The sequence below is a fragment of the Ambystoma mexicanum genome, chromosome 4q, assembly GCF_040938575.1.
Source record: "Ambystoma mexicanum isolate Mex_15411 chromosome 4q, UKY_AmexF1_1, whole genome shotgun sequence".
NCBI lineage: Eukaryota > Metazoa > Chordata > Amphibia > Caudata > Ambystomatidae > Ambystoma > Ambystoma mexicanum.
In genome coordinates this window covers 1,242,886,748-1,242,899,145 of record NC_090928.1, presented here as the reverse complement: position 1 = coordinate 1,242,899,145, position 12,398 = coordinate 1,242,886,748, and the positions used below count along the sequence as shown (strand labels likewise).

At 49.3% G+C, this 12,398-nt stretch overlaps 1 protein-coding gene across 2 annotated transcripts in view; it reads right to left on the bottom strand.

Moving 5' to 3' along the window:
• LOC138468319 (exportin-5-like) overlaps window positions 1–12,398 on the bottom strand; it is a 2,047,117-nt gene that overhangs the window by 1,847,176 nt on the left and 187,543 nt on the right. For both annotated transcript variants that reach the window (XM_069608821.1, XM_069608822.1), the window contains exon 4: window positions 12,149–12,286. In XM_069608821.1, the coding sequence (XP_069464922.1) occupies window positions 12,149–12,286 (138 nt within the window). The remainder of the gene's footprint in view (window positions 1–12,148; window positions 12,287–12,398) is intronic.

Genomic DNA, 12,398 nt, shown 5'->3' with positions numbered 1-12,398 from the left:
AAAAGTTGGATTCTCTGTCCTGCTCCTCGTGGCAGGGGCACGTAGATGTGGGGGCGAGCAGCGACCAAGTTACTTCACTGGTGCAAGCCCCCCTGTGGGAATCCAGGCCTTTGTGACTCCGTAGGTTTTCTGCTTTACAGTCCTTATATCCAGTTCTTATGTTCCGTTTAGTTCGAATAATAATGTCTTGCTTCTTTCCTTTTAGGTATGGAAAGGTATTTTGGTGCTGTCAAGCAGTTTGAAGATGAGCATGGGCCGGTAGGCGAAAGCACGGTGTACGCGATGCTGTCCGGTGAGTAATGCGCAATGCACGGCGCTGTTAAGCCTTTTATATTGCTAACCTGTGTCCTTTCTCTCCTTGGAGGTTGCGATGTTCCTTGCCGAGCGCCGTAATGTTCCAGCAATGATACTGAGCAGGAGATGAATACCCATGTAAGAATTGTGTGGCTTTCTTCATTCGGGAGCAAACGTGAGTAAACGCTTACTAATGCAGTCTTTCTTTCTCCTCTTTCCAGGTTATGGTATTCCAGGATGCATGCGGCGCCAAATGATGGAGTTCGTACCTTCAGGTGAGTGGATCTGAAGTCAGCGATGGATTGAAGACAGGATACTGTTCCATCTAAGTTTCGTAGTGTTCTCTCTCTCTCTGCAGGTCCTTGGTTTCAGGTAAACTGGCATCAAAGAACTGGACACAGAGAGCGTTACGCTGCGCGCAGCAGAATAACGCAAAGCTGGTTCTGCTATTTGGGTGTGGTTTAAATAGTCTCAGGTAAAGTAGTCCAGGTAAAATAGTCCCAGGCCTGCCACACCCAAAGTAGTCCAGGTAAAGTAGTGCCAGGCCTGCCACACCCAAAAGATTAGACCGCATAGCTCAGTTCCTTGTAACTGAGCTATATTTGTGCCTCCATGTTGGCTGAACCCCCCCCCAAATTAAATAGTCCCAAGTAAATAGTCCCATTCTAATGTTGGTCTTCATGATGGTTGTGAGCCTGGCGCCAAAGACGCCAGAACTGACTCCAAGACTTGGATGAGGTTTTAAGGCCTTTGACCTGGCCCTAATTGGAAGGCTGACTTGCCAGTCAAGGCCAGGGGCAAGTGTCATGACAGCTCCTCTTGGAGAAAATTCCCGCGAGCAGAACCTTTCACACCTCCGGTTGACAGGCGAAGAGGTCCACTTGTGGGTTTCCCCAAAGGATGAAGATCTCCAGGAGAATCTCCTGAGCCAGCTCCCACTCGTGAGAGATCCTGCTCTGCCTGCTCAGAGCGTCCGCCATCTCATTTTCATCTCCGGCCAGATGAACTGCCGAGATCGGAATTTCCTGCTGAATGGCCCAGAACCAGAGCTGCATCGCCTCTCTGCACAGAGGAAGTGACCCTGCCCCCCCCATTTTGTTGAGGTAGTGCATAGCCACAGTCTTGTCTGTCAGGATCAGGACATTCTTCCCTCGCACAGTCGGCAGAAAAGCCTTCAGGGCAAGCCTGACGGCCCTCAGCCCCAGCAGATTGATATGGAGTCTGGACTCCGACGGAGACCAACGACCTCCCATGAGCTCCCCATCCCGTGAGGGATGCGTCCGTCACGATCGTCACCTCCGGCCAGGGTAGCCAAAATGGAGCCCCCTTCATCAGATTGCTTTCGACGGCCCACCACAGGAGATCCTGGGCAACCGAAGGCGGCACCCGAACGGGATCCAACATCCTGCCGGAGGATTGTGACCACTGGATCTTGAGAGCCCACTGCAAAGATCTCATCCGCAGCCTGGCCTCTGGCACCTGAAGAATGCAGGATGCCATGAGGCCTAGCAACCTCAAGAAATCGAACGCCGGGAGACTCTGGGCATGTTGAAACTTGTGCACCATCTGCAGAATGTAATGAGCCCTCACCTGGGGAGGGAAACAATGCCCCAGGGATGTGTCGAGCACTGCTCCGATGTACTGGAGCCGCTGGGTTGGCGTCAAGTGGGACTTCTTTAAGTTGAGGGAGAAGCCCAGCCTGTGAAGGGAGTGGCAGGTGACTGACAGATGATCCATAACTTGCTCGTGAGAGCGCGCTCTGATCAACCAATCGTCCAGGTAGGGGTAGCCGTGAATCCCCCCTTTCCTGAGATACGCTGCCACCACAACCATGAGCTTGGTGAAAACCCTCGGGGCGTAGGTCAATCCGCACGGCAGGACCCGAAACTGAACGTGCCAGTCGCCAACCGCGAACCTCAGGTACTTCTTGTGCTTGGGATGAATCGCACATGAAAGTAAGCGTCCTTGAGGTCGAGAGACACCAACCCGTCCTGAAGTTGAAGGGCCTGGAGGACTTGAGAGAGAGTCACCATCTTGAACTTGTCCTTCCTGAGGAGCTTGTTGAAACCACGCAAGTCCATGATGGGTCTCAATCCCCAGTCTTTCTTTGAAATCAAAAAATAAGGGCAATACCATCCCTTGTTCCTCTCCGCTTCAGGCACCAGTTCTATGGTGCCTTTCTCCAGCAGGGATTTGATTTCCTGCACAAGGAGCGGATCCAAACTCTTCAAAGAGATTCCCTGGTGGATTGTCGTGAGGCCTTTCCGTGTGCTATGATCTCCAGAACCCACACATCTGAAGTAATGGCACGCCATTCTACAAGATGCTGCGCCAGCCTTCCCCCAACCGGCGAACCATGGGACATGGCCTCATGACTGAGCTGAAGCGGCTGCGGCAGTGCCTGAGGGCAAAGAGGCAACTGTCTGAGCGGCCTTGGCACCTCGAGTACCTTGTTTTCCACCTCTGGTACTCCTATGTTGACCCCTTTGACTTGCAGCTCCCCTCGATCTACCAAAGGAAGAGTAGTATTGAGAGGAACCTCCCCTCCATTGCTGTCCCCTAGGACGAAAAGGCGGAGGTTGGCGAACTGCAGCGCTCAACGACTTCGCTGCAGCTTTGGAGGTCTGCAATCTCTCAAGGCTCTTGTCAGCCTTGCTGCCAAAAAGATTCTCACCATCAAAGGGCATGTTGAGAAGCCGGGCTTGTACATCCGGAGTAAACCCCGACTTCCGCAACCACGCAAATCTGCGCATCACGGTGCTCGCCGCCATGGACCGGCTGACACAGTCTGCCACGTCCAGACCCGACTGAACGGATTCACGCATGGCATCCTTGCCATCCTCTACAAGGGCAAGAAAGCCATCCCATTCCTTCCCTTCAGGAATATGTTCAGCCGCCAATGAAACAATTCCACAGAGTGTGAGTGAAACGTGCTAAGGCACACACGGAGTTGGCTGCTTTCAAAGCCATACTCTCTGAAGAAAAGACTTTCTTCGCCCAACCGTCAAAACATTTGTCGTCCCTATCAGGAGTGATGGTAGGGTACGACGCCTGTTTTGCTGGGGCCGTAGCCGCCTGCACCACCAAACTCTCCGAAGTAGGGTGCATGGACAAGTAGCCGGGGTCGCCACTGGATGGGCGGTACTTTTTTGGCAACGAATTACCCACTGCCGGGAGATTCTCTGGAGCAGTCCAAGCCGCCACCACCCTTCGTTGCAAGGCCATATGGAATGGCAGTACCAGGTCAGTTGGTGGACCTTGGTCCAAGATATCTGTCAGGTCATCCTGCAGAAAATCTACTGGTGGCGCAGGCCACCAGAAATACTCTGTCACCCTCGACATCAGCCGCCTGTACGAAGAGCCAGCATGCGTACCCGGCTCGGGCCTGCCAAACTCAACCTCCGGGGAGGTATCAAGACCACTGGCGTCGTGCAAAGACTGACGCAAGTCTTCAATCTGGCGATGACCAGACAAAATCTCATCAGGGACCTCATCCAGAACCAAACCTTCCTCAGACCCTTCCTCCACCTCAGAAATATGATCCAGAGGCTGGAATGAATCCCTGGAGGAGGGCACAGAAAAAGGCTCAAAGATAGGTCTCATCGACTTCTTCTGGGCCTTCCTCAGGGTTTCCACCGATGCACGGGGTAACTCCGACAAAGCATCCTCTAAAGACGTCGACAGAATAGGCGTTGAGCGTGGCGCTGATGGCTTCGACACAGGCCTCTAGGGCGGAGCCTCGAGCGTGTCCTTCGACGGCCTCGGCGCCCAAGACTTCCTCAGAGGCGGAGCCTCGAGAGAGTCCCTTGACTGACATGGCGCCGATGGCGTTGACATCATCTTCGAAGACCTCACAGGCTGCATCAATAGAGCGATCCACCTTGTCCGATCGGGACCTCGAAGGCGCCCGATGATCGCGACGACCACCCGAGCCCGAAGGCGTGCAAGCGGTGGCCCTAGTACATTCCCTGCCGGCTTCCTTCGGATGCACGGACGGAATGGAGCCCTGCGATTGAAAAATCCCCATCATCTCCGTGCGAAAGGCACCCCATTCCGCAGGAGTAGAGTGCTTGTTGGGACAAGCAACCCGCCGACGGGCGGAGTCCTCGGACGTGGACGGGGAAGGCGACCGGTGACGGCGCTTCCGTGAATGCCTCGAATAGGCAGAGGAATGACGGGAACCACTCCGGGACCAATACCCCCTGGACTTACACCAACGACGTGGAGAGTCGCCCCTCGAATCGTCGGTTGAAAGCCCAGCAGATTTTGACTTTCGGGGCTTGGAAACCCTAGACAGAAAGCTTCTTCCGCTCCCGGCAAGGCCTTCGATGTTAACGAGGCACCAGAGGCAGGTGTCGTGCGGGTCTGTCAGCGACATCTTGGAACCGCAGTCCCGACACTAAGATGACGAAGACATGATGATCTTCACAAACGAACAGGTTCGAAGAACCGAAAGAATATAACTCAGAAGAACCGAGGTGCGCCGAGATCTCCGAAGCGAACACGTTCGCAGAAAAAACAAAACTGATGCTCCGGGTGTCGTGCGTCCTACTTCTAACATCCGTTGACGTCGGCTCGACAGAGGCCCTCGAGGACAGCATTTCGATGTAGGACGCAGAAAATGTTCAGAAACAGCACAGCTGTGGCGATTACCTGTTATAGATCTGGAATACGTCGGAGGAACCAATCCCCTCGAAAAGGAGTTACTGGCGATTAAGCGGGCCTTCGAGGAATGGCGTCATCTTCTGCTTGGGGCCATGTATCCTGTGGAGGTACGCACAGATCATCAGAACCTTTGGATACTGCAATATGCCCAGACCTGCAATAGCAGACAAGCCAGATGGGCCCATTTCTATTCGCCATTCCGAATTCAATTCTCCTTCATACCCAGAAAAAACAATCTAAAAGCAGATGGTCTCTCTCGTAAAGAACACATTGCAGCCGAACACTTCCGATCAGAGTGGGTTTTTCCCTGCTTGGCGTTAGGTCTACAATCCAGTCAAACCTTAATGACTTCACGTCAACAATAGTAGAGTTCCCTCTTAAACTCGTCTCTGTCCCCCAAAGTTTGATCTGCTCTGACTTATGAGGAAGGATGTTACTTCCTTGGCCGTCGAGCATAGATACCCACAAGGAGACTCCAGAAAGAAGTTCTAGAGATGTGTCACGATTCTAAAGCCTCAGGACATCGGGGTATTGCAACCACACAGGAATTAGTTTCTAGACACTTCTGGTGGCCTTCGGTCAAGAAAGACATCAAGGAGTACATAGAGTCTTGTCCGGTATGTCTTCAAACCAAAAGTCCTCGGAATTCAACATTAGGGAAGTTTGTGAAGATGCCAATACTGACACTTTCTTGGCAGAACATATCCACTGGCTTTGTGGTCAACCTACCTAAGTCTGGAGGGTGTTCAACTATCATGGTCACCATTGACTCATTCACTAAGATGGCTCATTTTATCCCCCTTACCGGGGTTCCCGCAGCGGCCCAAATGGCTCAAATCTTTGTATCACAGATATTTTCATTGCATGGACTCCCCGAAACTATCATCTCCGATAGGGGATCTCAATACACCTCCAGATATTGGGAACAGGTCTGCCGTATTCTAGGCATTTCACAATCTCTTAGCTCAGGGAACCACCCACAATCAAATGGCCAAAAGCAGAGATTAAATCAAACACTTGATGGGTACTTCCGCTGTTATATAGGAGTGGCACTGGATGATTGGAAAGACCTATTGCCCTTAGCGGAATTTGCATATAATAATGCTTACCATTCTTCGGTACATCACCATTCTTTTGTACCTATGGATTCCATCCCAGCTCATTTCTCACAACAAAAAGATCCTCTTCTAATTTCCCAGATGTGGACCACCTGATAAAACAGATTAAGGAAGGCCATAAAACAGAAAGGTTCACATTACGAGAAGCGCAAGACAGAAGGAAGAAGTTTGCAGATCGTCATTGGACCGCAGCCCCGGATATTCAACCAGAAGCTTGTGTGTGGTTATCATCCAGATTCCTTCCGCGACATCGAATTCCATCCAAATTATCTTCCAAATTCATGAGACCATTTAGAGTTATTAAGGCAGTAGGAGCGGCTGCTTTTAAACTTCAACTCCGAGTCATGGAATCGTATACATCCGGTATTTCATGTTTCACAATTTAAACCAGATGTCCGAAACCACTTTCATCCCAAAGTGGTGGATCGTCCCCTTCCAATTGGTTCTAAATCAGATCCTGAATATGAAGTAGCAGACTTATGCGACTCCCGTTACCATCGGGGACATTTATAATACTTGGTGAATTGGAAAGGATACTCCCTGGCCGATCGCACCTGGGAAGCAGCATCCGGGGGGGGGGGGAGGTCAACGTTAGGAGGGGGCATACTGTGACCAATATTTCCAGCTCTCCACCGATTATTGGCTCAAGCGGGTGCAGACTAGGTACAGGGCATCATACAACCACAAGTAGCGGTCTAGCCTTTTTCTCAACCAAAGTTCAGGTGGAGACTCTGCCTACATCCTCCTCTGATGTATATCAGAGAGGCGGAAGCAGTTCCTAGTTCCGCCTAGGGATTATTATCTACTTGCTTACATACTACTCACAGAAAATCCTTTTCTGATCTCTTTAACTTACTTTTCTATCCTTTCCATTGCAGGTCCGCCATTTCACTTCTCTCACACCCTACCTCTCTCCAAACAGAGTCGCCATTTCCCGCGAACCACACTCAGACACGCGGTAAGATTCAGGCTCCGCACAGCTGCTCTTCTGACACTCGAAGTAGCTTCGCGTCCAAGTTCATAAATTCTCTTACGGATCATTTTTCATTCTGTTTCCTTCCCAGACGCAAAACGCGACACAGTTTCGGATTCAGTTTCGCGTTCAGCTCTTGGTCTGTGCAATATAGGAGTCACGTGCTCCTTGGGTACTTGAGTAAATCCCGTTTTCCCGGTAGGAACCTTTCTGTTGATTATGACCGATCCCTCTGGGTTTTTGTTTACCGATTCATGGATTATTTACTTCTGTGAGTCTGCTTTCTTTCTATTCAGTCACTACCACCGATCTCCTTCCACTTCTGACCTTTACAGCACATCCACGACATAGTGGGGGTAAAGAGAAGAGCAGAGGAGGGGGTGAAAGTTCTTCCTTCGAAAGCGGTGAGGGAGCAACAGCTGTAATAAACATCTCTTCTTTCTCTTGATTAGTTTACTGCAAGTTCCAGGGTCCACAGTCAAGAAGGACGGCAGAAGAAATCCTTAACGTCCTAACTCTCCAATCCTGATTCAGAGAAGGCTGCATACAGGATTCCACGAACCACAGCAGCTCAACAGGGTTTTTTCCCTTCAGGGTTTCCCTGGGATTCACACTGAGCCCGAGCCTTGGGTTGGGCTCTGCGAGAAGCTCAGGTAGATTCATGTGATCTCGAAAACTGATAGGAGCGCTCCCAGCCATGCTAAATCCTCCATCAGGAAACGGGTAGGAGATTTCTGTGTATTATTTCAATTCTGGATGGAATGCTTAAAATCGTGGTATAACACTTGTATAGTGGAAATGGAGGGGGGAGGCAGGAAGTTTTAGAGAGGCCCAGCAGAAACCAAGATGATGGAACCCCTCTCATCCCACATCTCGCCTCTGGGTACTCCAACTCCGCCCATCCTGTGTCTGCTGACTTCAAAAGGACTCTAGTGGTCAGCACCCAGGTGAAAGTGTGGCTTCTTTATGTCAGTGATGTCACTGAAGCACATATCTTTTAGGAGATCTCATGGTGAGGGTTTCTGTGCCTTGGGAGGAAGGTGCTGACCCTCCTGCAAGAAGATTAAAGAGGCGGCTTCCTGGCCATTGTCCAACATGGCAGCTGTGAAGCCATCCCTGCTAGTACATATTGTCCAGCCATAGCATTGCTCACAAATCTGAGTGCCGAATGGTATCAAATTGCCTTCCTTTATAATTGTGCAATCCTAGCAGGCACCATGCCACAAGCAGGCATGATTTATATTTAAAGTTCAACTTGCCAACAGGCTGACAGGTTAAACAATTAATATAATTTGTATCGGAGGTGCAGACAGTAAAAATGCTACTTCGGCATGCTGTCACTTTATTCTAGCAGCTGTCAGGAATGCATACGACTTTTTTTTAAAATTTCATCTTTATTGAGTTTAAGAAAAATGACAAGATACGTAATAGAACATAAGGACCCCCCACCCCTGTTACAACAGAAACCCATAAAAAGTTTTAAATCATTCAACTCCTCCCCCACCCTCGCCCCTCTCCTAAACCCCCCACCCTCCCAAATCACATTAACAAAGTAACGGCTCACACATGTCCACCTGAACTCCATTACACTTCTTGAGCAGTCAAGCTCTTGCCCAGATGTCAATTTCAGTCTGTGAATGGTAACCTTGGTGTTGAGAAGTTTGAGCGGCATAACTACCCTCCCCACTGAGAAATGGGAAAGCCGCTCGTTCTACCTATCGGATGCATTTTTCACAAAAATCAGACCATTCTATTTCCACAGACCCAGGGTCACTATGTATTGCTGCAGTTTTGCGTTCCATCAGGTATAAGTTCCAAGCCGTGTTGATCCATTCTTTCGTTCCAGGATTCCAGGAGGGAGCTCTCTGTTCCATTGTGCGGCCGGGCAAGCCCTCCCCGGCAAAAGCAGGCTATGTACCATTTCCGGCGACCTTATCTATTCCCTCTCCTCTTGCTCTTGTAAACCAAACACTATCAACATCGGTGTCTTCACCCTCGGGATCCCATCCAGGTCCCCAATCCAACTAAGGAACTCATCCCAGTAGGATTGAACCACCTTGCATCCCCACCACATATGCCAGTAGTCGGGCCTTGATCCCCACTCATGCTAGCACATAGGGCTCACACATAGGAACATTCTGGAAAGCCTAACCGGGTCATACTTCCATCGGTGCAACAATTTGATGGTTCCATGTCTTAAAATCGCGGCAAAAATGCCCGTGAATACAAAATATTGCTGCAAAAATGGTGTGGTTTTTGTGCGCCACAATCATGTAAAGGATGCGGGGGACACCCCCGCAAACCACGGACCCATTATACCATTTAAGGGGAGCGGGGACACCCCTGTAACCCCTGGTCCCCTTAAATGGTATATGGGGTACACATTTACCGAGTCAAAGCACAGCATTTTGACCGCGATTTTTTTTACCAGCGACATTTTTGCTGCGATTTTATTACCATATACCAATTTGATGGCATGTAGTTTATACTGGCAAGAATATGATGTTTGGGAGGCTCCCCGGCATATCCTTTGCCATGTGCGGGGTGGAAGTTCCATCTTCAAATCTCCCTCCCACCGATGTCTCAACCAGTCTGAGGGTCCCCTTCTCATCACCACCAGGGCCCTGTAGAATGCTCTGACCAACCCTTTGGAACCAGATGCAGTGTCTAGGATCTTCTCAAAGGGTGTGAGATCCCTCTAGATTTTCCCTTTCCAAACCTCTCTCCTTCTCACTCCCTTCAATTGTAGGTACGAGAAGACGGAGCGCGTGCCCATTCCAAGTACCTCTTCCAACTCAAGTATCGTGATGAACCTACCATACCCCCACAATTGACCGACCTTGTCGAGGCACGCCTCATACCAGTCCTGAAACCTCTCCAGATTTGGAATGGCATCCCAGACCCCTGGCATCCACAAATGACACATTGGTGAAGGCCAAGTTGTGACACCCTTCCTTGTCGTCAGATTCTCCAAATGGTACCCAGAATGGGGTGACTCCTTATCCTCTGCAATAACTTCAACCTAGGAACCCACAACCATTCCCAAACAGTAGCCGACCATAAGTGGTAGTTGTCAAGACCCACCCATTGCAAATCTTTCCACCGTCTGAGATGTGGAATCAGAATCCTAAGCGGAGTAGCTTTATAGTACCATTGTATGTCCGGGAGAAACACCCCCCAAACCCCCCCAAGAGTCCTTCCAGAGACTCAGTGCAACGTTAGAGACCCTTGGTTTCTTCCCCCGCCAAAGAAATCGCATGAGAGTGCCCTTGGTTATTTTAAAGTAGGAGTAGGGATCTGTATTGGGAGAATATGGAATAGATCTTGAGGAGTATTACCATTTTAATCGCTTTCAACCTACCCAGCCATGACATGGTCAGCTTATTCCATTTTGCTAGTTCTGTCTCCAGTCCAGTCAGAGATCCTTCAACTCTCTAGTGACTAATCCCCAGGTGACACAGCGTCCCCATACTGAACCTCATGCCCAGGGATGAGAATCGCTCAATGTCACCATCCCTGCTTCTATCCAAGGGGAAAAGGACCGACTTGCCAGTGTTTATATTCTTCAATCACAGCTACTGCTGCCAGCACAGAGGTCAGCAGGCTTACCACATGCAGGAGCAGGTCATCTACATACAATCCCATTTTGTAAGTCTTCCCCCTACAACAAACCCTTTTACTTGCGGATCCAGTCTCAGCCTGTGGGCCAGAGGTTCTAGCGAGAGGACAAAAAGAGCAGGGTAAATCGCCCTGATACCATTGAGAAATCTCTTGCCCACCTCTATTTTTGTAAGGACCGCCTCTAGGAAATCCCACTCCACCCTGTCAAAGGCCTGCTTCGCATCCACGGAGAGGAGGGTCACCCTGCATGCCCTGAGCTTCGTTAATCAGGTGGAGCGTCTTTCTCATAGTGTCCACACCCTGTCGCCCAGCTACAAACCCCACTTGGTCAGACATGCTTTGGTAAGTGCACCTCCTGTCTGACCTCCAGGACCCTAGCATAAATCTATGTTTAGGAGTGAAATTGGACTATATGAGCCGCAGGAGCCAGGGCCTCTACCCTCCTTAGGTACTCCTGTGATGAGGGCCCGGACGAATAAATCCAGTGCTCTCCCAGTTTCCATAATATCACTAAAGAGTAGTGTCAAGAAGGGGAGCAGGGCCGACACACAGGTTTTATAGAAACCAGGGGAGAAACCGTTGTCTCCCGGTGCTTTCCCAAGCAGGAGGCGCACTAGAGTGTTCTTAATTTCCTCACCGGTAATTGGGGCATCGATGGCCCCAGATTCATTCATCGACAGGGATGGTAGAAAAGCCCCTTCGAGATACTCATCGATCTCTCTGTTGACGGTCCCCCCTTCTCTTCTGTATAGATCCTCGTATAACGAGGTGAATGCCTCTTGGATCCCTTCCACTGTAAGCGTGTGACTTTTTAAAAAAAAAAAAAAAAATGTATTTATAATTTTCTTTAAAGTATTAAAATCATATAACAACCAAATACTGAGCTTGAACTATGTACAGTTACAACAAGTTATGTACAAGCAATATAACCAAGAAATCACAACAGTATATTCATCACCCAAAAACCAAACTCAGTTTCTCTAAAGGCACAATTTAACACAACATCACAAACATAAGAAAACAAGACGAAGGACAACAAAAACACATCCATGTCCCTAGCCCCCCCCCTCCTTTTTTCAATAATGCGTGTGACTTTTTAACTTGCCCTGTGACACTTAAAGCTGGTGCAGAGAGTGTCAGACTATTTCAGCAAAACATTATGCATGTACAATAATTTTAGCATGGAGCATTTATGAAAGGCTAGGCGGGCGGGGTCCGATTATCAGATCTCCCGTTCAGAAACCGAATCACTCGGATCATTTATTTGATAAATATCAAAGCAGCAGGGTTAGGCTATCTTGCACTCGCCAGGAGGCATACCGTCAAAGGGGAGCGAGGATAAAAAGCAGCAAAAATAGAAAAACACTAACAGTAGCATACTTATATTTCAAGGAGTACAAACAATGAGTGCAACATTACATTATACACAATCTTTCCCTGCCATGATATAACCCTATGTCCCAATGACTGTGCATACCTCATTTATGGAAATTATGCCCAATTCTTCCAAGAGGTTTGGCCACCTGTGCGGCCAATCTTGTTTGATCATCTCCACAGCAACACGAGCAAAGCCATCCTTAAGGTTGGTTTTTTCAAGCATAAGGCCCTTTTGTCCCTGTGATAGAGAAAGAAGAAAATTATGAAGGGAACATCAGGAATGCAGGCCAGTAAAGGGATGTTCTAGAAGATACATTAACATAGCATAGGTGGAATTAATCCAAACCATT